At 37.4% G+C, this 26,547-nt stretch overlaps 2 protein-coding genes across 2 annotated transcripts; both read left to right on the top strand.

Annotated features, from left to right (window-relative positions):
- Positions 1-959: 959 nt before the first annotated feature.
- Positions 960-21,813, top strand: HER10_EVM0001753 (uncharacterized protein; the record flags this gene model as incomplete). The annotated part of the gene is made up of 12 exons (XM_035471488.1): positions 960-1,324; positions 1,397-3,213; positions 3,327-4,507; positions 4,562-4,661; positions 4,716-4,890; positions 4,952-5,271; positions 15,732-18,125; positions 18,195-19,972; positions 20,023-20,116; positions 20,186-20,312; positions 20,361-20,997; positions 21,064-21,813. The coding sequence occupies 12 exons, from the start codon at positions 960-962 to the stop codon at positions 21,811-21,813; spliced, it is 9,738 nt and encodes a 3,245-aa protein (XP_035331232.1).
- A 1,166-nt stretch (positions 21,814-22,979) lies between these two features.
- On the top strand, positions 22,980-24,305 carry HER10_EVM0009737 (uncharacterized protein; the record flags this gene model as incomplete). Its single annotated transcript, XM_035479213.1, has 1 exon — positions 22,980-24,305. The coding sequence occupies one exon, from the start codon at positions 22,980-22,982 to the stop codon at positions 24,303-24,305; it is 1,326 nt and encodes a 441-aa protein (XP_035331739.1).
- Between the last annotated feature and the right edge of the window lie 2,242 nt (positions 24,306-26,547).

Here is a 26,547-nt window from a genome sequence, read left to right as displayed (position 1 = left end):
AACCAGAGAACTATGTCCAAATTCATGACATATCATGAGAACCGAGCATGAATAAGTAAATATCATAAATGACACAATAACAAGCGCTTAGACTATCCAAAGGCGTATCGCGTCGTCGGTTGGAAGTTTGAACAACTTTCCGAAGGTGAGATATCCATCTTCGAATTAGGTGATGCTGTGGTCGTCTTAACGGACTGGGGTTCATTGTTCCTTCATGCTTGGAGAAGGAGGCTGGATGATGTTAGCTTTCATTAGCTTGCCTCTGAGTAGTTTGCCGTCTCCGTTGTCTTTCTTTACATTCCTGCCTGTTGTTATTCAAAGGTCTACAATCTACTAGAAGGTTGTATATCCAACATGAAGCCTTTCTTTCCTCCTCTTGATCTTTCATCGCAAATCTTTGCACCGAGTCCACTTCTGCCTTCCTTTGTTGCACTGTGAATATCATGAAATCCAATGCCAAGTGCATCAGATGATCAGACTCCCAAGGAATTTTTCACTTCAAGGCAAGGTACTTTACCTTAGGTAAGGCACCTCAGGCAGCGACTGCAGGTTTCCGATGGCAACTGCAGTGGAAGAAAGTCGAGGATACTGGAAGGACCGTGCCTGCCTGCTTTATGCCCCAAATGCGCCTTCCCAGTTCAAATTCCCGTCAATCGTCTCGGAATTGGGGACCCACCTTTGACTATTCCGACCCAAACGTTGCTCCTTCCTCCTTGCGGTGCTGCTCAACCATCTCGTCTTTCTTTTCCTTCTTGCTTCTTGTTTTTCTCAATATCTCTCAAACTTCCTCTCTACCTTACCTGAGGGTACATCTCTACCTCTCAACCCACCACAGCGTATCTCACATCGTCCATTCGAGAAAATCCGCCATCCTCATCTTCATCCCAAGACATCCCCGTTCTTCAAGCGAAATCACTAATTTACCTTACTGTGCGACTGAGTGAAAGATCCCGGCCACCATGGACCCCTCGCTGGAATCGCCAGCGGCCGTCCATGATGCGCTTTTCAACCACCTGGCAATGCCAGCCAAACTCCCCCAGCAGCAGGACCCCGAGAAGCAAATCCAGCTCATCGAGTCTGAGCTCGTTCAGCGTCTGGCTGCCGCCGCCAAGTTCATGAGCGAATTACCTGGCAATGCCGACCAGTACTGCAATGTCTGGGACTCAATTGGCAAAACACTCGCCGCTTGTCAGCATCTCAACGCAGCCGGGCGAGTTGACAAGACAGTTCTTCTTCGAGAACTACACGACCTGGACTCGTCTGGCTGCATTGTTCTGCATATTGAGAAACAGAATGCTGGCCTCATCATCCGTCGATCACAGGAGTGAGTTTTCCTCCACTCTGAAAAGTAATCGTCTTCATAAGTCTATGGACCGCTGACACGTCACTTTTCCAGTCCCATATTCAACGACAGTGTCATCTTCGAGGCCTTTGAAGCGTCTGCTAAGAATGAAAATGTCTTGGCCACCAAGAGTGCCCTACTCTGGGATTTCCCCGGCATTGCAGTCGCCATCCCGTTCACGACCTTCGCCGATCATCACTTTCAATCAAGCTTAGCCACATTCATTGAGCAGGCGTCGTTAGAAACCGTCAAGGACTTCGCTGCCCACGCCTTCAAGGCCGGCACTAGTGTCTTCGAGTATCGAAACACTGGTGACCCTTCCATCATCACCTCTCTACTCATGGCAATCCTGGAAGAAAACGGCCGCCGTGTTGCTCCAATTCTTCTCAGGAAGCGTGTTCGCGATGACGTCTGCTGGGATCATGCCAAAAAGCCATGGCGCAGATTACCTTACTACCTCATCCTGCGCGTCTGCATCGAGAGGTTCCTCTGTCTGTCGTTGAGTCCGGAGCAAGGTCGTCTTGAATACAAGTTCTTCATGTGCGTGCTTTTGTCAACGTTTCTCGACGCTACAATCGCCTTCCAAGCTGGCACTGAGAAAGTACACTTTTTGAAAAAGAAAGTCTGCCGCCGACTTGTCAAAGTTGACCTGGATAGAAGCCGCTCCCAGGATCGTGCAGCCATTTCGAGATACGACTTTCTCTTCAATCGCCTCAACCCGACCTTCACCACAACCATTGACAAGTGTTCCTACTTTCTCCATCGGGCGATCACTCAGACGAGGAAGAGCTTGACTAAGCAAATCCCCACGCTCCCAAAGAAAGCCTCTTTCTTGGAATTGCAGCTTGGCCTTAAGGTGAGCTATGACTACATTAGAAAGGTCATCGTGAGCCACAGAGCGCCACGCAGAAGACGACAATATCGGGAAGTTCCAGGCGAAGGTTCGATCGAGACACCCAAAGATCATCTCAGTCATTATGCTCAGCGCTATCATACGCTGATTAACACCGAGACGGAGCTCCTTGCAGCGTCGAAAGATTCCTGCGCACAGATTTCTCAACAAATCTTCGACTACATCCATACAGCAATTCCTTTGTATGAGGGCAACGCAGAACAAAAAAGCCAGATGCTTCTGACCGTCATGGAGTTGTGGATCAAGATGGATTCGATCGCTTGCGCTTCATTTCCCCTGCTGACGGACTTTCATCCAATGTTCTACCCACAAATGCTCGATGTTCTTCTTCTACCGCAGCTTGTGGATATGAGGCGCCTTAGCATGCTCCAAGACCTTCTGTCAGCTCGCGTTAAAAAGGCCAGTGCTAGCCGCCGCAATATCTTTGAGGACCCATCGCCGGGTTGCTTTGCTGAGCGGTACTATAAGGAATCAAGCGACGGGCTGGCCTTGGAAGATTTGCACGGAGCAATCACTGAGCTAGCCAACAATATGCGCGATCAAAAACAACGGGAGTGGAAGAGGAAAAGCAAGGAATACGACGAATTGATCAGCCGTATCGACATCAGCGCCTGCACTTACGTCTTCGACGAGCACAATCCTCACAGCCGCGGGTACCATGACCGCAACTGTTCGAGGTGTTCCATGATGGAGAGAGCTCAAAGCATGCGCATCAATATATTCGAAGACCCCCTTCCTAGTGACCCTGTCGTTGCACGAGCAGTCATTTTCGAGTTAGTCTGTCCAAAGGAGTATGCGGCATATCGAGATACGACATGGTGGCTTCTTCGACAGCTCGCGACTCACTTTGATGACAAATCCATTCCGCCTCGGTGTCTTCTGAGAGATTATCTCCAGCTAAAGTCTTTTTGGAGACCGAGCCATCATAAGCTTGGCTTAGCCTCGACTACAAAGCCTTGTAAGTTCGCGATGTATCCTGAAATCTCTTGCCCTCATTCCCTTGCCGATCGGCTTCCCGCCTCTTGTGCCTGTCTCGCAATGCAGCAAATGTCTTACTATTGGATTCTACAGTTCATGTCACTCACTACACTTCGGTTCCCTTTCCAGTTGAATGGTATGGAGGACGTGATGGTGTATGCCGCCCAAACGCTCTGAGGCTCGGATACTTTGACGAATCGACCTCAACGTGGCCCAGCCGCGTGAGATTCCGACCTTCATTCGAGCACCAAGTGGCTCTGGTTTTGCCAAAGAGTTCGCCTTGGAGTTCGCTGCTGGAGACAAAGACCTACTCGTTGAGTGGCCCAGGTCCGTCCTCCTACGAAGTTGTTGCTAGCCAGTCAAGCTGCCCTCTGGGGATCAATAACCACGAATATCTGGCCATGCAAACACTCATGACCTGGAAGGCTCAACGCTGGATCGTCTTGCTCACGGAACTAGCTTCAACAAATTTGAACTTCTCAAGCGAAGTCACGATGCTTCTGGTGACCCATCTCGTCCTCCAAAGCGGCCCGCAAGATACCTCCGGTGACTTTCTTCGAGCCACTCACAACATCTTTCGAGACGAGTCGTTCTGCGGAAGACTCATGGAGCAGATTCAGACGCGACTGGAAAGCGTGCAGGCCAATTGGCGCGAAACATATCAAATGGACATTCTGATCACACTTCTGCTCCGGACTTTCGCGTTGACGGCCACAAACCCCGACCCAAAGGGATTTCCAACCATTATCCGAGCACGAGAAATTTGCTTGCGATGGGTTGAAATGCTTCGGTTCGAGACATTCCGAGCAAGAGATGTTGAAACAGCCCGCAGGTGTCAACAGTACGCTCTGTGGGCAGCGGTCCTTTGCAAGCGCACGTACATCATCCATGCGAACCAGGTTGCGAATCTTGATCCCCCGTCGCTGCAAACGTACATCGAGTGTTGCATTACAGTCCAGGACAACTTGGTTGTTGACGTCGGCGCATTGCCTCAAATTCTCCAACATGCTGTTATTTCGGACATGAAGCTCTCATATCGTCTATCATCACTGGTACGCAAGTCCATTGCGTCTGCACCCGACACCTTCAGGATCGCAATTATGACAGTATGGCCTGAAGCCGACGGCCGTCCTCGTACGATTTATTCTCTCCAGCTTGAGTCAGAATGGGTTATCTGCGAGATCCAAGGCCATGACGGCTGGGAAGAGTGCATGCAGACGGTTCAGTATAATACTTGCACAGGATTGCTCCTCGTCGACAACCGTCCCCTTGGAGTACGCACCCGTTGACTACTAGTGAGGTAGTGAGATAGGCTGACTCATTGACAGAGACTTCCCAGGCCGCCTGAACATACAGAAGTCCTCACGGAACTTTTCGGTGAGCAGGCTTTGCTTACTCGTCCTTCGGACATGCCTGGCATGGACTACAGTAAGCACCATTTCCAAGAGACAATGAGATGGTTTTGACTGACCCGAGTACCAGCACTGACTGTTAAACATCGTGGATATCGCATCGATATTGGTTACGACGGCGATTCCATTGTCATTCGGGCGACTAAAGGACAGCAGTACCTCCAATTGATACACAGAAGCAAGTTCAAATCGCGAGACGCATGGGATCTACCCGGCCCTCTTTTGAATGATTGCGTTCACTGGCTGTGAGTTTCGAGATAACAGTGTGCGAAATGGGACTTCAGCTAACCTCCCAAATCCAAAAAGTGACCTACGCAGTGGAAAAGTACTCATCATCCCGAATGCCGACAAATGGAAGATTGGCCACCACTACTGGATACTCGATGTTCAGAATCGCAGCTGCACGAACCAAAGTTCTCGGCTTGTCGACACGTATAGTCGCCTGTTCACCCGCGTCGCTGGAATTTTTAATGGCTTTGAAGAACGGATGCACCTCCTTGTGTTCCAACCGCACACAGGACAGTTGAGCGTAGAGATACGCCGGCTACAACTTCTTTTTTATATCAACACCCGCCGCCTGCTCGAGTCACCTCAATTGGGCTCTGAGATTGACTATCGGATTAGAAGTCTAATTCGACCTCGCGGCAGCGCAGGGGCCACCTATTAACCGTATAGTTAATTATTATAGCCTACTTAACTTATAATTAAAACCTCCTTTTTATATATACGTAGTAAAATTATATAGTTAATTGACTTATTATTACGTTAACTTATAATTCGAACTAATTAACTAATATTTTTATAATAGGGATACTAATACTAATTAATAATTAATTTTTATTATTATAAATTAATAAAATATTTTATATATAAATAAGACGACTTTTTAAATAGAACGTAATAAGAGAATTATACTATTTAGTTTTATAAAAATAGGTAATAAAATATAAATTTTTATAATAGAATAAAATAAAAGGATTATAGTTTTTAATTATTTATAAAAGTTAACGTTTATTATATTAAAATAACTCTTACTAATTAATAAAAGTATTAAAGTAACTAAGCTATTATTATTAATTTGATATATTTTTATTATTTAATTTTATTATAGCTAGGTTATAATTAGAGAAAATAACTTATATAATAAAAAGAATTACTTATATAATAACTATTTATTTAATTAATTAGTATAATAAACGAGCTTTATTATATAGTATAAAAAGTATTACGTAATTAATAAAAAGAGATTTTTAAAATACTAAGAGGAGTTAGATTTTATTTTATTAATATTTATTAGCTTTATATAAAAATTATAAAGTATAATAAAGTTAGTAATATATAGAAAGGTTTATTATTACTAAGATTTTATAAATATAACTTCGAGGTTTATAATTTAAATAATCCCCTCGTAACCCCTTAATTATTTTTAAAGTATTATTATAAAATCCTATATAAAAGCATTATAAAAAAAAAAGGATTTAAAAATTATAATAATTAATATACCTATAGCGAGTCGCCTATTATAATAAATTGCCCACTTTCTTTTTTTAAACCTCTTCCTTTATAATAACTTTCCTACGTATAATAATAAGTTCTTCTTTAAATAAAAGTTATATTATCTTTATATTTTAAACTATTAAAAAAACTTAAAACTATCTATATAAAAATAGCTTTTATTTATAATATCCTAAAAATAATACTTCGTAACTAACGTACTAGCCTATTACTTTAATATAAAACTCGTATAAATTTAAAAAAATAACTTTCTTAAAAAAACTATAATTTTTAAACGAATTATTAACTTAATTAATTAAAAATTTCTATTATAACTTAACAACGTATAAAATATAATTAATTACTTTTTTAAATATAATATAACGTATATCGGACCGTAATAAATAAAAACTTTATATAATATTAATTATAACTAAAACGCGTTTTTAATATAAAATTAATTATTAAAAAGTATTAACTAAGGATCTTATAATTATCTAAGCTTAGTTTATTCTCGTACAAAATATAATTACGAAATACGAAATATATAATAATAATATTTATAATTTTAATAAGACGGGCTTTAATAAAAATACTTTCGTACGCAAAGGTTATTATAACCTTTAATTATTATAAAAACCTCGTATAAAGTAGCTTAATAATTATAAATAAGTTTTTATTATCTAAAGTATATATATAGATAACTAGGTACTACCTTTATATATTATTATAAAAATAAATATTACCTCTTTTATAATATATTAATAACTAATTCCCTAAATAGCATATCTACCTTAATAAAATAAATAAATTATAAATAAAATCGGCCTAAATTAATTAAAATATTTTAAAAATATATAAAATCTTATATAAAAAGTATTAAGCAGCTCTTTATTTTTAATAACTATAATAATTATAAATTAACTAAATTTAACAATTATTATAAAAATATAATATTATTACTCTTTATATACCTCTCTATTTATTATATAAGCTTTAGCCTCTTAATATTAACTATTTTAGTCTATTAAAAGCTTTATATAATAAAAAATTAAAAAAATAATATAAATATAAATTATATATATATTAATAACTTCTTTCCACCTTTAAAATAGCATTTTTACTTTAATAAACAAAAATAATATATAAACTAGTTTTAAATAGATTAAAATCGTACTTTTAATTTAAAAATAGTTCTTTTTTATAAATTTTAAATTAAAAACGCTAATACTATCTAATTTATACTTAAATAACTAGGGCTCTTAGGCCAAAAATATTAATTATAATATATAACGCTATATAAAGCTCTATTTTAAAAAACGGATTTATAATTATTAAAATAGCTTATTAATATATTTATATAAAGTTATTAACTTATAAACTAAAAATATTAATAAGTTAATATATAAACTAGCTCTTATTAAAACTAAGTACTACGGGCTTTATATAATAAATAGAATACTAAATAAAGACTAAAAAACTAAAAACCTAATTACGTCTTAAAGAGTTACTTAATATTACTAAAATTAAAGTAATTTAAATAAAAAAGGGTTATTAATACTAAAAATAAAAATATATATTAAAAGGGTACTCGTATAAAGAAAAGAATCGCACAAATAGCAATATAATAATTATAAAAACTAAATATAATATATAAATATATTAAGTAATTTAAAAACCTTTAAAAAAGGCTAATAAATAGTTCTAATTAATTTTATATAATATAGCTTAATTAACTTACAAAATAATAAGAGGTATTTAAAAATAGGTAACTCGCTATAATAAGCAACTCGCTATATAAGTACGTTATAAAAACTAATAATTATAAAATTTTAAAATAAAATAGCTAAGGTTTTTAATACTAACGTTTTAAATATTTTTAAACTTTAATAAAATTAAAAAAGCTATATTATTATTAAAAAAGAATTTTTAAAGGGCCTTTAAAAGCTCTTTTTATATTATTATTTTATAGTATTAAATTATTAATTTTAAAAAATAAAAAGTAAATTACTAATTAATAATAATTTATTTAATATATATATATACTTTTTAGGTTTTAATTTAAAAAAACGTTATATAATCGAGATATTATTAAGCTATTTATAAATTTATTTTTAATACTAATTAATTAAAAGGTAAAAAAGATTATAAAAAGATAATAAATAGCTATATTAATTAAGAGCTAATATTAATAAAATAAGGTATAAGAAAGTAAAAAGAAACGGAAAGTTCTTAAACTTTAATAAATTTAATAAGTAATAATAGTACGTTAATACTATAATTAATAAGTAGTTTTAATATAACTTTATTAAAATTAAATATACTAACTTTAATAAATTAAAATACGAACTAAGGTATAATAAAGGTCAGTTAGTTTATAGTTTTAAAAAAGATCCTATCTTATATAATTAAATAAAAATTAATTTAAAATATTAAAAAAGTAAGTATATAAAGATTTTAATAATTCTAATAGTAAATAAATTAATATAGTACTAATTTATATTATAAAAATTTATATATAAAAAGTTTTAAAAAGTAATTCTTATTTTATAAAATTATTAATAACCTAAGTAATTAAAAAACGAGTAGTTTATTAGTATTAATTTAAATATTATAAAAGGGTTAATTAATTCTTTTATTATTAAAGTGTTTTATTAGTATAAGGATAAGAAAAGGGATAAGAAAAGAGCTTATAAAACGCTTATTATAATAATCGTTATTAATAAATTTATATTATAAAATTAGTACTAAGTTAATAAAGTAATATTAAAATATAACGAGTTTAATAAAAAGTAAACTAATTAGACTTTTTATTAAAAATTATTAATAATAATATATTAATACTAGCTATAATATGGGCTAGGGATTATTTTTAATAAGTAATTAATAACGATTTTATTAATTTTTATAATTAGCTTAATAATATTATTAATACATAGCTTATTATTAGCTAATTAATAAAATATAAAATTAATTACGTAAAATTAACGTTATTACTCTAATTTATAAAAATCTATAAAAAGTAACCCAATAATTATTAATATATAATAATTTATAAACCTTATAAAAATATTTTTTAAAAAATTATATTTAAAAGAAAATATAAAGTTTTATAAAAACCCTTATAATATTTTATAATTATTATAAAAATTAGTATTTAAAAATAGTAATATTACTTAATAATTAATATTATACTAACTAATAAAGCTACGGAATATTATTATAAAGTAATACGTATAACTAATCGAACTAACTTTTTAGTATTATTAATATAATCCGAAGTTATTTTAAAACTAATAATAAGAGTTTAGAGCTCTTATTTAAACTAAAAGTATTTTTATTTAAATTTATAATTAAAATAATAAAAAAATTAAAGCTTAAGATTTAAAAAGCTTATTAACTATATTAATAAGCTAATAAAAACGTAATTAAATAAGAGGATAAATAAGTAAAAATAAAATATTTTTATATTATAATATAAAAAGTCTTAAAAATAATAACTATTTAAAAATATAAGACGCTTTATTTAAAACTAAGATCTAGTTTTAATATTAAAACTTAAATACCTATTAAACACTCTTCTAATTTTATAACGGCCCTTATTAATACTAATTTAATTATATATACTAAAATAAGGAAGAGATATTAAGTATAGTAATTACTAAATAAAAAGAATAAACTCTTTAATTAGTTACTAATTTAATTTAAAATAAAAATAATAAAAAAAGATATTTTATATATAAAAAGAATAATTATTAATTAAATAATTATTTTAAAAAAGAGTATATTAAATTATATAAATAATATAAAAGTTAAAAAGAACGTAAGGTAAAATAAATAAGTTAATAGTTAATTTTATTACTTTTTATTATTTATAAGGAGTAATAAATAGAGGAGTAAATAGTATTACTAAAATAAGCTATTTTAAGAAGTATTAAAAAGTAATAAGGATTTAATTTTATATATAAAGAGAATTAATAATAATAAATTTAATAATCTTAATTATTTTTTTATTTTGTTAATTATTAAAAGATATATTATATTAAATAAATAAAAAGTAATACGGTTTTTAATAAATAAGCTTTTTATATAATTATAATAAAAAATCCTTTAAGAAAGAGGTTTATTAAATATTATAATACTTAGTTTAAGAAATATTATACTTAATATTTAAAAGTTATTAATAAAGATCTTATTAAAAAGAAAATAATAGAGGGCTAGGAGCTCCTTTTATATTTTAAAAAACTAATTAGTAATACTACTTAAATATTCTATATTAATAAGTAGTATAATCTAAAAGTTTTTATAAAATTATCTTAAATATAAAAGTATTATAATAGTTAACTAAAAATAAGGGTAATTCTAAATACTCTAAAAAATATTTCTAGTTATATTAAATATATTTATAATAAGTATTACGAGGATTAACTTTAATTTAAATAAAAAATATATACTAAATATAATAGAAATTACTATACGCTTTAATATAATAATTTTTATATCCTATTTATTAATATACTATTCTTATTATATTTAAAAATATAAATAAGTTACGTATTATATTTAATAATATAAAGAATTAACTATTTAATAATTAATATTTCGAGCTTATTAAATAATAATAAAAATACGCGTTTATAAAATTCGAATTAAATATTAAATTTATTAATTATTTTATAGAGAGCGAGCTTAAGTAATTATATAAACGCTTTAACTACTTATTAATTACGAAGCTATATAACTTTTAAGTACTTAGAAAATAATATAAAAATAAGGGCTTTAAAGTAGTTAATAAGGGTATATTATTAATATTAAATAAACGTATAGAACCCGTACAAATTTAAGTTTAAATTATATAATAACTTTAATTTTAATTAAGAAATCATTATTAATATTTTTATTTAAATAATCGCTTAGTATTATATATTATTAATAAAGCTATTTTATTTTAAAGAATAATTTCTTAGGGATATATAAGTAAAAACTATTTAGTTAATATTAAAAGGGTATAGATTAATATATACTAAAGATTATTAAATAAGATTAGAACTAATATTAGTATTAGTTTTAAGTTAATAAAGTTTAGGAATAATATTATTATATAGTATCTAACTAAAAATCGTATTTATTAAAATATATTATAATATTATAAAGTAAAAGGGCTTATTAATAACTAAAAAAGCGTTTAAAATTATCCGTAATAAGAGCCCTAATATTATAAATAAGGTATTTTTAAATAGTACTTAAGTATTATAATAATATTATAAGCCCTAAGGGTTAGTTTTAATACTTTTTGTATTTAAAATATATTTAAGAACGATAATAACCTCGTTATTATTATTAAACATAGCTTAGCGAGCTTAAATAATTAATAAAATAATAAAAGTATTTTGCGAGGTAAATACGAAATAATAAATTAATAAAATTATTATTATTTATAATAAGTTAAATATAAGCCCTAATTTTAATATATTATTAAATTTAAATATTAAGGTTTAGAAGTTATTAAATAATAAATAAAGCTTATATAAATTAATTTTTATTAACGAATAGTTATATATTATTATTAAGGATCAGGATTAATTACTTAAAATATTAATTATAATAATATAATTATATTATACTAATCTTAGTAAAAATTCTAATATTATAAAAAAAGAGCTAAGGAATTCTTTTAATAACTTAATAATAAGTAAAAATTATCCTTAATAAAATCGTTATTATAAAATAAATAGATAATAAAAGGAGGAGAGAGATAATACCCTTATTAATAAAAGATAATTAAAAGACTTTAATAAAGGGTATTAATATAATAATTTATTATTAATACGGAAATAAATATTATATTTTATATAGCTAAAGAAAAAGCTGATTTTATATTTATTATATAATTATAAAAAAATAATATATAATAATAGGGAGCTATATAAGGGATTAGACTTTATTAAAATAAATATATTATAAAATCGAGGGTTTACTAATTTATTTTTATAATTTAATTAAATATGCGAATATTTATATTTTTAAATTATATATAATATAAAAAATAAAAAGAAAGGGTATTCTTTAGTTATATAAGAAATCGAAGTACGTTATTTAGGGATATAGTAATATTAAAAGGTAATACTATTTATTTAGTTACTTATAGTTTAATATTATAACTAGTGCTTAATAATAATATTAATAATATTATTATAATAAAAGAATATTAAATATAGAGTTATAATATTATATAAGCGTATATATAATTAGTTATTAAGTTTATAAAGAAAATCCCTACTTATTTTTTAAAAGAGATAATTAGTAAGTACTTAAAAGTATAATTATTAAAGTATTTAAATTATTATATAATCTTATAAAATTAAAAACTTATTAATAAGTAATATATTATAATTTTTATATTAACTAATTATTAATAGTTATATTAATATACGATTTTTATTTTTGATATTTATATACGTAAATAATCTATTTAATATTATTAAAATATAAATAAATAATATTTTAAGTTTATTAAATATTAAGTTTATAAAAAAAGGACGAGGTTTTAAAAATAATATTCGTAGCTAAGCTAAAAAGATTTTTATAATAGAATTATTATTAATATTTAATAAAAGGATTTTTATAATTAAGAGGATAATATAGTTTTCTAATAAAGAAAAATAGGGTAAAAAGATTAGTTTTATTAACTTAATATTCCTTAATTATAAAAAGTAGTATAAAACTAAGCTTATACGAGGAGCTTATATTATAAGTATTTATTAACTTAAAATTATTTTTAATTATACTAAAACTACGTAAACTATAAAACTTACGGAGTATAATTTTAATATTTTTAATTAATAGCTCTAATAATAATAAAAATTATAATTAACGTACCTATATAGCGAGTAACGTATTATAGCGAGTAATATACTCTTCGTAACCTCTTAACCTTTTTATAAATTAACTTAGCTATAATATACAAAATTAATTAAAACTATATATTACCCTCTTCTTTATTACTATCCTAAACTATTTTATAAGTTCGTACGTTATATCTAAGCTTTACTATATTATTATATATAAAGTTTAGTACTTTCTATATAACCCTCTTTTAAAAGTTATTCTCTCTTTTAATATTAATACTACCTTTTTACTTTTAATACTTCTACTTTAATATTATTAAATAACCTTCTAAAACGTAACTAAGTCTTTTTACTCTTTAATACTTATTTAGTACCTCTATCCCTATATAAAACTTATAATTCTCTACTTTAATAATAATAAGCCTATAAACTAACTTATTAATACTTTTAGCTTAGAAATTAATTACTTCGTATATTAATATTAATAAACTCCTTTAATATATTTAAATCTTATTTTTAAAAAAATAGTACTTTATATACTCTTTAGTACTATAATTAATATTTTTAAGTCCTAAGAGCCTTAATTACTTAGTTATAAGTTTAATAATATTAATATTTTTAATTTAAAATCTAAATAAAAATAACTACTTCAGGGTTAAAAATATAAGACTTACTTACTTAAAACTAGCTCGTATATTATTTTCGCTTATTAAAATAAAAATACTATTTTAAAAATAGAAAAAGTTATTCTTTATAATATATAAAATTTATATCTATATTATTTTCTTAATTTTTATTATATAAGTACTTTAATAAATTAAAATACCTAATATTAAGAAGTTAAAGCTTATATAATAAATAAAGAAGTATATAAAAGTAATAATATTTTATTCTTTATAATATTTATTAAAATTAGTCGATTTATAACTATTATAATTATTAAAAATTAAGATATAATAAGAGCCCTTTATACGAATCATATATACTAATTAAAATACTTTAGCTAATTTAAGCTAATATTATTTATTATTTATTTATTTTTATTTAAATAAATATAAATATACTATATAATTAAGAATTAGTTATTAATATACTAAAAAAGAAATAATATTTACTTTTTATAATAACGTATAAAAATAGTACCTAGCTATCCGCATATATACTAAAAATAATAAAACTTATTCTTAATTACTAAACTACTTTATATAAAACCTTCTATTATAATTAAAAATTATAATAACTTTTACATATAATAATATTCTTATTAAAAACCTATTTTATTAAAATTATAAATATTATTATTATATATTCCGTACTTTGTAATTATATTTTATATAAAAGCAAACTAGCTTTATATAATAATAAGATCTTTAGCTAAGGCCCTTTAATAATTAATTTAATATTAAAATCGTATTTTTAATTTAAGGACGCGTTATATAAAGTTCTCTACTTATTATAATTTAATATATATCTTATTATATATATTTAAGAATTAATTAGCTATTTTTTATATTTTTTATTATAAAAGAACCTTTAATTAATTAAGTTAATAACTCGTTTAAAAATTACCTCCTCTTTTATTATAATTATCTTTATTAAATTTAGTTATTTTTACCTTATATAATATATTTAGCGCATTAATAGTAGAGGATTAATTTAAAGACTTTAAAAATAAAAATAGCTTTTATATAAATATTTTTAGGTCTTTTTTAATAGTTTAGAGAATAAAAATAATTTAGCTTTTATTTAAAAAGGATTATATATTTGTATATAAAAAAAAAGTATTTTAAAAATAAAGAGAGTAGAATTATAAGGACGTACGTCGCTCGCTATAATACGTCGCTCGCTATAATACGTCGCTCGCTATATAAATACGTTATAATTTTATATATAAGCTTATTAAGCTAGTTATAATAAGGCTCTATATATTTATTAATAAATTATTTATAAATAATAATAACCTAATTTTATAACTAAAATATATTATTATCCTTACTAATAAAACCCTTAGTAAAGATAACTTTATAATTTAAAATAATATAATTTACTATTTATTAATAAAAATAAGCGAGTTACTTAGAGCGTATTTATATTAAAAGTTTATAAAATAATAAATAATATAAATATTACTTATATAATTTTTATTATACTTAAAAATTATAAATCGATTTAATTTTTATAATCCTACGATTATTTATATTAATTCGTACTTATTATATAAGTACCTCGTTAAGTTAAGTATTATAGAAAAAAAGTTAATAATTAATATTATAGCCCTTAAGTAGTTATATAAATAATAAAATCCTTAAGATCCGTTAAATTAATAAAAATAATAAATTAATTAACGCTTTTATAAAAACTATACTTAATAAGGGTTAGAATAATTCGTTAATAAAAAGGAGTAATTATATAAATAAAAAAATAAATTATATAAAAAAATAAAAAAAAGGAAAAAAATAAATTTAATGGGCTAGCTTAAGGTTAAATTATATTTTTAATTACTATTATTAAATAATAAAAAAAAGTTAATATTAAATTAAAGTTTTAATTTAATTTCGTAATAATATAGGAGCTATTTATTAATTATATAATTAATTATTATAGCTTACTTAACTTACGGTTAGAACCTCTTTTTTATATATACGTAATAGAATTATATAGTTAATTAACTTATTATTATATTAACTTACGGTTTGAATTAATTAACTAATATCCCTGTGATAGGGATACTAACATTGACTTAGACCAAGATATAGGCACATGGTACGGCCTTGAGAGCAAGCTGGTTTTGCGGAACCCACGCGATATCCAGCAGAGAAGTATATTGACACCAATTGGTCCAGTGGAAGCAAAACAAATCGATAGCAGCATGCTTGTGAGAGTGCTTCCCAGTGGAGAGTATGGCAAATTTGTCATCAACAGACATCTCGGGCGGATCGAGTCGGCTCCAGAGCCAATGCTTCTCTACATGAAAGCACAGTTACACGCATATACGTCTTCGGCGTTCCCGGACCCTCTCACTGAACGAACTGGCACAGAAGAGGCATTACAATGGCTAAACTCTGGGATCTGTCAACCCTGGTCTCCCCTTCACAGTGGACCGCTCAGAGTACTACTCAAGATCGCTCAGCTCACTCCACAGCATGAGTATTATCCGACCGACCTCAAAGTCATGAAAACGGATCGCTGGGACGTGAGCTTAACTGAAGGTGTACAGCATGAAATGTTCAGGCCCATTGTGGAACAGATTTTGTCGATTTCGGCAGAGCTCCAGTCATTTGCACTCATGAATGTCGATTTCGGTGTACTGCCACCCGCAGGCGACCCTCACCTGCATGATCGGGCCAGGCTTCGCAGGCAAATCTATGAGCGGTCTTACGATAACAGCACAGATATTCCGAAGGCCGTCGACTGCAAGTACCTGTCGCGCGATGCCCCGGCATCTTCTAATCAGCGTCACTTGCAAGTTCTGGAGATTGTCAACTTCCTCCGGACTTGGCCGCAAAAGGCAACCACGACGCAATACCTGGCACAGCAACTCTCTCAAAACATTCTGATCGGTGGATTTCAAGAAAGCTGCGAGAAGACTTCATTGAACGACCGCCTGGGCATTGATATTGCGGCAAACTGGGGCTCCCTAGTCAAGTCTTGCCGGGAACAACAAACCCCCTTTACATTGATGTTCATGCTGGCACCCATGTCGTACGGCTCAAAGGCCGATCTGAGCCTCGTCAAGACCTTAGCGGCTTTTGCTGTTTACGAGGAACTGAAAGCTGTTGAGTTGCCAGCTTGGGTCGAGTATCGGGACTTCCAGCCCAACCAAGTCCCTCAGCTAGACAACCTCATTCAAGTACTTGGACCGTTCAAGACCCCAGCCCCCAAGGATGATGGCGACGAACTCAAAAGTTTTGCCAGTGCCAAACAGCTTCGACGCATGAGAGACCAGAAAGCAGCCTGGGATCACAAGGCCGACGATGATTGCGCGTTCTTGGCGAAGTTCTTACTTGCACAGTGGCCTTGCATCGAGCCAGGCGTTGCAGATATATCTAAGCCTTTGCTGGTCGACATCGAAGCTGCTTTGGGTGTTGTCAGAGTTGAATGGAAGCGCCTGTATCAAAACAAGGACCTGTGTGCACACTTGAGCACTGTTCAGTCTATTCTGGATCAGCACCGAACTGAGACAGAATACGAGGCCCCGTGCTTCATTGCATCGGAAGAGAGCTTTGGAGACCGGCTACGTGGTGGTGAGATCCCTTCACTAAGGTCTGACTTGTTGAGAAAGACAATTCCGACTCTTCACAACGGCGGGATGACCAACTTGAAAGAAGTTGTCAAGGTCAAGATCACTGACCCTAGAGCGGGTCGGCTCGTCGAACCCTTCCGCCACCCATCACACATTCGCCAACCAATCAAGCTTCCATCCTCAACAATGCGAAGTTCTGGGACCAATGTTCTAGCACCGAGCTGGATGTCCGCGAAGACGACGCTAATTCCTTCCAGCGGGGCCAATGCTGAACTAAGAAAAATTGTGTCTAACCTGTCCAACTCGAAGTCGCTGGTACGCCAAAGATACGCGAAGGACCTGGAAAAGAGTCTGAACGCCTTTGTTGCCAGGCATGCCTCTAAACACACCCAAGACGATACGTCACCAGATTTTGTTTCCCGTGAGGTTTCCTTGTCGATTCTTTCGACCCAACGACGCTACAAGGCTATTGCTCTTGCTCTAGAGAAACCTAACGAGAATCTCTCTGCTGAATGCGTGCATTGGCTCAAGGCCGGTCAGCTTTGGCCTGCGATCACTACTGTGACCTTGTTGGAACAGCTCCGGTCGACTGCTACGCCCGTTCAATTCGGCAACTCAGTGTTCGAGGCATTGCTGGACTTTGGCATCTCAATCACAGACGCTCAGCGAGATCTCCGTATCAATCATGCTACTATGCGTGGCGATGCTGGAAGATACGCAGACGAAATGGCAAACAAGGGCCACTCAAATTGGCAGCCATCCGAGCATCCCGATTGGTTACTTCTCGAAATCGAAGCCAATTTGATGATTCGACCTGATCAGGTTGACGTTGCCTTGGCTACAATATCACCAGCTTCTGGTTGCAATTCTGTCTTACAGATGAACATGGGGCAAGGTTAGTTGTACAAAGAAACTGGCTCACACGCCTTCTTTCATGATGATGCTGATGGCTAATGGTGAACAGGCAAAACATCTTGCATCATACCTATGGTGGCTGCTGCGCTGGCAAATACCCAAAACCTTGTAAGAGTAGTGGTTCCCAAAGCTCTTTTGCTGCAAACGGCCCAGCTCCTTCAGGCACGACTCGGCGGTCTTCTCGATCGACAAGTCCGACACATTCCGTTTTCTCGTCGAACCCCTACACACGAAAACCTCGTTCGAGCATACCACAGAGTGCATAGAACTATAACGAAGCAAGCCGGGGTCATGGTATGCCAGCCGGAGCATAACCTGTCTTTCATGTTGAGTGGCCTGCAGCGGATGGTAGACAATAGGATGCCGGAAGCTGGGCCAATGATCAACGTCCAGTCGTGGCTACGCACTCGATGCCGCGACATTTTGGACGAGTCTGATTACACATTGGCTGTAAGAACGCAGCTCATCTATCCTTCCGGCTCACAAATGACTGTCGATGGGCATCCTCATCGTTGGCAAGTGGCGCAAGACCTCTTACGACTCGTTGACAGACATCTGTACGCCCTCGCCCACCAGTTTCCGAACTCGATCGAAGTCATTCGACGATCAGAGGGAGGCTTTCCATTGCTCTTCTTCTTACGAACGGACGTCGAGGAGGCCCTTGTCAAGCTTCTTACTTCAGATGTGCTACGGGGTGATGCCGGGATCCTCCAGTTGCAGAACCTCGACGGTGCCGACCGACTTGCTGTTAGGGAGTTTTTGTTCAATGAAAGACCCCGGGATGGAACTCTTCAGCGTATCCGTCACCTATGCCCGGACCGTCCAAGCGTCAAGCAGACCATTTATCTGCTGCGGGGTATCTTGGTCAACCGCATCTTAATGATGACTCTGAAGAAGAGAAGGAACGTTCAGTATGGGCTCCATCCCCTCCGAGACCCCATCGCAGTGCCTTACCACGCCAAAGGCGTCCCGAGTGAGCAGTCTGAGTGGGGGCACCCAGATGTCGCCATCCTATTTACATGTCTGGCATTTTACTACGACGGCATCAGCATCACCCAACTGACCCAATCCCTCGAGCATCTTCTCAAGTCCGATAAACCAACATCTGAATACGATAAGTGGACCCGGAGCAGTGCAGGATTCCCCGAGCACCTCAAAGCCTGGAACTCGATCAATGTCGACGATGGCCAGCAACTTGTTGAGATATGGAAAGCTCTGCGGTACAATATTGCAGCTATTGATTACTTCATGAACAACTTCGTTTTCCCTCAGCATGCAAAGCAGTTCAAGGTCAAGCTTCAGTCAAATGGCTGGGATATCCCTCTCTTCTCAGTTCACGAAACCGGTCAGTCAACACAAGCAAAGTCAGCAGGGCAGAGATACGCATCTACGTCATCGGCTATGACAACCGGGTTCAGTGGCACAAACGATAATCGTACAATGCTTCCGCTCACCATCACGCAAGACGATCTTCCCGGACTTTCACACACCAATGCAGAAGTTCTCACATACCTATTGCACGATCGGTCTCGAGAGTGCCACAGGGTTGTCGGACCCCGTGGGGCGCGTGCATCCGAGATCGATCTATTGAGAGAGCTTCATTGTCGTGGCATCAGAATTTTGATTGATGCTGGCGCCCAGATCCTGGAGATGGACAACGAGACCCTGGCAAAGCAGTGGTTGATGGTCGACGAGCAAGCTGCCGCGGCTCTGTTCTTTGACCAATGGAACAAGCCATGGATCATCCAGCGAAGTGGCAGAAAGACGCCGCTCCTCGCCTCTCCATACGCCGATGACCTCAGCAAATGTTTGGTATACCTGGATGAGGTAAATCAGAGGCTGCGCCTTCTAGGGAAGCTTTGCTGATCACGTTACAGGCTCATACGAGAGGTACAGACCTCAAATTCCCTCCATTGGCACGTGGTGCGTTGACTCTTGGACTGAATCAAAGCAAAGACCATACAGTTCAAGGTGAGTAGCAACGGGACTACTTCAACGCAATGCCTCCCCTGAGCATAGAACTTACATGGCCATCCACAGCTGCTATGCGTCTGAGGCAACTGGGTACGACTCAATCTGTGACCTTTTTCGCTCCCCCAGAAGTGTACCAAAGCATTGTTGATCTCCACCGCAAACCGCATGGGGCTACTGTGAGTTCCCGCGACGTGTAGGTCATGACTGGCTTAGTCCAATGACGTGGCTAACCCTTTTGTAGGATTTCCTGGCTCTTAGACAACACCTGCGATGGTATTGAGCAGTTACAGCCACTTTACTATTCCCAGGGCATTGACTTCTGTCGCCGAATGCAGGCTGCTATTGACAATCCGGACTTCGTCAAAGATAAGTATCAGCGGGAGGCCTATCTCGGGACGATCAAGCAAGACGAGCAACATAGCCTACAGAAGCTGTACGAGCCGAAACGAAAGATCAAGGGAGCTGGAGAATTTCAGGCGGGTTCAGACACGAAGATCAAGGCCTTTGTTAAGGAATTAAACCAGAGACGCAAGGCATTCCAAGACACAGGTCGAGCTGTGCATGCATCCGCTCTCCAAGAAGTTGAACAAGAACGAGAGGTGGCCTTCGAGTTTGAGACAGTTCGCCAAGTCAAGAAGCCGCATCATTACCCAGCCTTGACTTTCCCTGGGCTGCACCCAGAAGTCGAGTCCTTCGCCAAGACAGGAAGAATACCCGCTGGCGCCCATACCTTCATCCCTGCCTTCAAGTCTTTGTCCAAGACTGCGATAGGCAAGAAGTTCAAGGTCTCGGATTCCTCGCGTTCCAATCTCTACGTTACGACGGAATTTGAGCGAACGGTCAAACTGAGCTTCGACCTCACAAGCGACAATTTCCTAGTAAGTCACCCCCTACTCGCAAACGGATTTCCGTCCTATCACAGACCGCTGCTAACATATCGGCAGCGAAATGTGAACTGGGTTCTATGGAGTCGCAAGACCGAAGTGGCCTTGATCGTTATACCGGAGGAGGCGGAGATGCTCTTGTCTATTCTCAAGGAATCAGCCCTTCACTGCGCGACAAACTTGATTACCTACGCGGCTCCAGTCACACGGAAGATGCTCCATTTCAGCAATCTCAACTTCTTCAGTATCCCTTCCCTCCCTCATGACTGGAAGGCTCCGGATTGGCTGAAGACCGAGCTGGGAATCTACGGAGGCCAGCTGTATTTTGAATGGGCCGAGTATGACCAGCTCTGCGAGTTCCTTGGCATCGACCAGTCATTGCCATTGTTAGAGTATCTCGATCAGGAGGGGTCAGACAGCGACTCTGCCGATACGCAGAGCGGCGAGAAGCACAAGGTGTATATGGCGCCCAAAGGTCTTACTGCGCGGCCCCTGTCTTTCGTGCAGGAGTGGCTCGCCGCTCGCCGTCGCGGCCAAGACTTCATGTCGACCCCAATGGGTTTCATTGCGCAAGGCAAGACTCTCCAGGAGGATCACCCGTTCTTCCGCCAAGTCGTCATCGAGAATCAAGAAAAGCTGTTTGCTCCTATCCAAAGCAAAGGGGATGACGAAGAGGACAACGGCGATCATCACCTTGACGTGTTTGCTGTGGATGGCATGGGTGCCAATGAAGAGGATGATAGCGATGCACACGAAGATGAGATTGAGTACACTGATTCGGAGATTGGAAGTGAAGGGGAGAAGGATTGATTCGCTTTATTGACCACATCTCGGCCGATCCGTCGTTGGGTTTCGAGAAGTTTATGGGGCGGGCCATGTTTTGTGTGAGAATAGCTCGTTTACGGCCTGGAGTGCCTCAATTGCTCAAATAGCTAGGCATGCCATGGTCCCTTGAGTGAATGTGCCGCTCGTGATCTCCATGTGCTATGAATTTGAAGAACTTCTCTTGAGAACAATCATTAGCCTACACTACCTTACCTTAGGTACCTGAGGTAGGTTGACATGGCCTCCCTTTCTACTACGTAGACCAAAAACGCCTTATCGCTCGACCTGATTATCGATAAGCTCGAACCGAAATGACGTTGTCGATAACACTCCGAGCCTATCCCGAATAGGCAAAGCCGTCAAGATTGACTGGGTCACGTTGATCACATGATGGACAGGATTATTACCTAAGCCCAAATTTTTAAGATTTGGCCCCTTTTTACCCCTGTCACGTCAAACGACCGCCGCCACGGCTACCCGAACGAACCGTTTAGTTTTGCAGCTGCTTTTGCTGCTTTGCATAAGCCTGCCGCACTCTGCGCTGCGACCCTTCCTCGCGTCCCGCGTCCGTCTCGTGGAGTCCTGGCCAAAGGGTTCATCCATTCGTTCTCTCATCTCATAGAGAGAACAAAAAGAAAAGGGATAAATTACGGGACACATCCTGAACGCGTATCCGTACCTGACCTTGCTTATCTGAAATTGCCCATTTCTCTTTCTGCAGTTCACAACTTGTTTCATCCATCTTCCTGTCTCTCTCGATTGCCGTTTTGTCTGCTTTTGTTGCCCATCCTTTTACGGAGAAATTACGTTCGTAATCAATTCTTCCCCATCCATTCACCTTCGAACCTGAGGATGCAGCTGGTCTGATCCTCGCTCCATTCATCCATCCATCCATCCCTCCCTCCCTCCCTTCCGAAGTCCCGTCCCGTGTTCGCGCGTTGGTGTGCGTGGCCCGCAGGCTGCAGCAAGTTCATGCAACTCAACCCACACTCACTCACCCTTCGGGTCGTGTTTCACTGAAGCAGCAATGAGACTCGCTGTCTCAGAGTGTCATTCCACCCAGCGTGCCTGATTCTGATACGCACCAGTCACTTACCTACCGTCCACCACATTCACCAGTACACGCCCCTTCCGTACACATCTTGTGTACCATGACGGAATCTCACGATACTCGGACTGCCAGCGGCAACAACAATCACGGAGTCGCCGCAATGGACGCCGTCGCGAAACCCTCTCACAACGCCAGGCGGCACAAGCCCTCCGCCTCCCTGGGCTCCTTATACGAAGTCCTCGCCGACCTCGACGACAACCAGCTCCAGTACCTCATCCAGGAGATGAACCACACTGGTCACCAAAACGTTCCCGTGTCCCAGGCCGTCTCGACGTTCGAGGCCCTGAAATCATCCTCTTCCCCTCTTGACCCCTTTGCCGTCTCCGAGACGGGCACCCACGCGCCCGCTCCCGACTCACCGGCTCGGGAACCTCTGCGTAATCTATCAAAGTCGCGTCGGGGTCGGCTCTCTCTGCAGACGGCCTTTCAGAGGGCCCCGTCTTTGAAGCATAGGCAGCGCCAGCAGCAACAGCAGCAGCAGTCAAATTCAGACAGCCCTAGAGATGACTACCTCTTCCGCAGCAGCACTTTCTCCCAAGGCCCCGAACCAGTTCAGAGTCACCGGCCCGCCAAAGGGTACGGTGAACTGCTCTCAAGTCCCGTCAGCAGTTGCTCCTCACCAGCCGGCGGCCCCGTTGTCATGAGCGGGCTGCCCGAACCGGCAACGGTTACGCGGCCCACGCGGTATGAAGAGATCGAAGTACCTCAACCCGCCAGCCAACCACTTCCATCACCGCCACCATCAGCATCATCATATCTTGAACATCAACCAACACCGCCACCGCCACCGCAGCCTCAAGTTCAACAGCGTCGGCCGTCTACCAACGGAGCCCGAATGGGACCACCCGCTTACCACCGAATACCTCGGCCAGATTTCAACCTTCCTGAAGGTGTCACGGTTACTGACCTTCTCCACCTACTCGAAATTGAGTACATGTCCTCGAATCGGCAGGCGTCCTCTTCCTCGCGCAGGTCTTCCTCCTCCTCCACTTCATCGTCCATTTCCCGGCCTTCCCTTTCTTCGCCCTCGCCGTCGTCGCCGGCATTGGCCACCCGCCTCTTCCCCCCACCATCGAGATCATTCTCACAGACGCCAAATCTGCATGGTCGCTCCCCTCTGCGGAGGTCCTCTTCAAGGCTAGACCTTGCCCTCGGTGCAGAGCGGTCGGCTTCTGGTGCCGCTGAGATCGGCATGGGTATGCTCGAACCCAGACAGCTGAGATCAGTCTCGCTCGGTTTCCCGGGCGGTGGTATGGCCACCACCATGTCCATGGACTCATTGAGCCGGAGTCTGAAGGGCGAGACACGGCCTCCCGCGCCAGCGCCAGTCTTCGAAGGAATCTTTGACGTTTTGGAGAACCAGTAGTCTGCATCTCGGCTACAAATGAAGACAACAAGGCAACTCAGGTGGCCGTTCGTTTCTTGCCGCGCCCGAATAGCCCGGCTTCAGCAGGTGTCGGCAGCAATGCTATATGTAGGCAGAATGAGGAACGACCGGCTTCAGCAGGTGTCGGCAGCAATGCTATATGTAGGCAGAATGAGGAACGATGCAACAAGGCCAACGTCAAGTATAACAGAGGCAGCACAATGAAAGATGAGTCATGGTCCGCATGGCACGAGGTGGCTAGTCCGAGTTGGTTGGTCAACCCATAGCCCGCAAACCGCTGCTCTCTCCCGGGGCCATTACTATGAGCCACCAGTATTGGTCCGTTTGATTTTATCTGCACGATACCAGCTGATCACGGCCAATGCTTTTAGGAGCACTGCCGAGTGAAGAATTTGAGAACAATGTAATAAGCAAGCGCTACGATACCCAGAATGTACTGAAAGAATAATACAACGGTCGCTAATGCGGACTTTCAAACGAGCCATGTCGAAACCAACTTAACTGTGACACAACACCCATCGTGATCGTTGTGAGGATAGTGGAATTCTTCCTCTCCACCCCGACGACTCAGTCGCTGGCACATCGAGTCCAGACACGCTTACACGCAGCATAAGCATGGAGCCATATGTAGCTCACAGAAGTATCAGGCTGGTGTTGCAGGTGGCTAACGAGGAGGGATCGCTGATCAGGATCCATTAGCAGTCAGCCAGCAGACAAGTACAATGCGACATCAGAAGGCTGTGTGTGATCAACTTACTGTCTGCATCATCCCACCGGCGGAATAGTCCAGCGATTTGGTCTCGAAACCGGATTCTGGGGAGCCTTCTTGGTCGGACTGTCAAGACATTGAGCCGGTTACTGTATTGGAGATTGCCGTGTTTGACCCTCGACGGAGCCCGCTTCCACCATTCATCGGTAGCGGGTCGCGGGACATGTTTCCCAGCCCGACGAGCAGCCCAGCGGGCTTTGAAGGATGCCCATCGGTACCGAAGCCAGTATTCACGGAGGAGTTGAGGATAATAGGTTCTCATCCACACCTCGTCCACATTTCCAGCATTCCGGTCGTTCTCGCCTTCGTATTGAATACGTAAGACGACTCGGTTATGCTCGCCAATATGGTGCCCCAGGACATTGATGACCTTCGCTGTTGATTTGTTCCAGGGAAGGATCTCTTGGCGATCAAAGAGATCAAAGTAACTGGTCCAGGCGTCGATATCACCAAGCTGAACCATGTATTCGGGTGCCCAAATGTCTCGCAATTCGCCATCTGAACTCTCGGGTTTCTCCTAAAGTGTTCGAAGCTGAAGTCTGGTTGCATCTTCGGGATCGAGTCTGTGGGCATTGACTCCAAGATGTTGCCACTTCCGTTGAGTTCCGTGAGGCACAAGCTTTACTTCTCCTCCACTGTCGAAGAGTGACGGCTTGAAGGCAAGTACCTGTTCGGGGATGTGATTAATCGGCGGTTGCGTGTAAGTCGGTGGGTCTAGATGATGCATCGCCTCAGCACAACTTGACCGTAATAAGAAAGGAGAGCAAGAGCGAATGATGGCATACATGTGAGAATCATTCCGATATCCGGGTTTTCGAGGTTCATGTGCCACCCGTCCAGCGGTCTGTCACTAGAGTGCGCAAGACGTGTGAGCGAGAGGGGTAACGTGCGGAAAGCCGGCAAGACAGAAGGCAATGAACTCACACAATGCGGGGCACTCCAACAGCAGTGAGCAGACGATCGGTCATGGTGGTGATGAAGTCCATGGTCAATGTTGTAGTCGCCCGAAGACTCAGTTGGCTCGTGGACAAGGTCGGTCGCCGGTGTAAGTAATCGTGACGGGAGCCGTGGCTGTCTAGCCTGCAGTGCTCGGAACGCCAACCGAAAATTGAGGAATTGGGCGACTGGAAGTAATGCCTGAAACGCGTTGCTTCTTATCCGGGTTAATCAATTGCTGAAGTGCCTAAAGGAATGCGTGTATTGAAGACATGTAGCTGCTGGTGAATGATGCCGAACTGTTCTGCCTTGATGACGGAGGTTGTGGAAGAAGCGCGAGGAAGCGCGTGGAGAGGAGAAAAGAGGAACAGCCAGAGAAGCGCACAGAAGAGAAGCTCCAATCACTGATACGTCAATCCACCGCACCTTCCCTTGTCCACTGAAGAGTGGCCACGAGGTGGTTGCCCCAAAACACATGAGAGAAATGTGGTAAGAGCAACACAGCACCTGCAGGCA

Source organism: Colletotrichum scovillei (assembly GCF_011075155.1).
Source record: "Colletotrichum scovillei strain TJNH1 chromosome Unknown Contig00007, whole genome shotgun sequence".
In the NCBI taxonomy this organism is placed as follows: domain Eukaryota; kingdom Fungi; phylum Ascomycota; class Sordariomycetes; order Glomerellales; family Glomerellaceae; genus Colletotrichum; species Colletotrichum scovillei.
The sequence above is the reverse complement of the archived record's forward strand: the minus strand, read 5'-3'. Positions and strand labels throughout refer to the sequence as shown.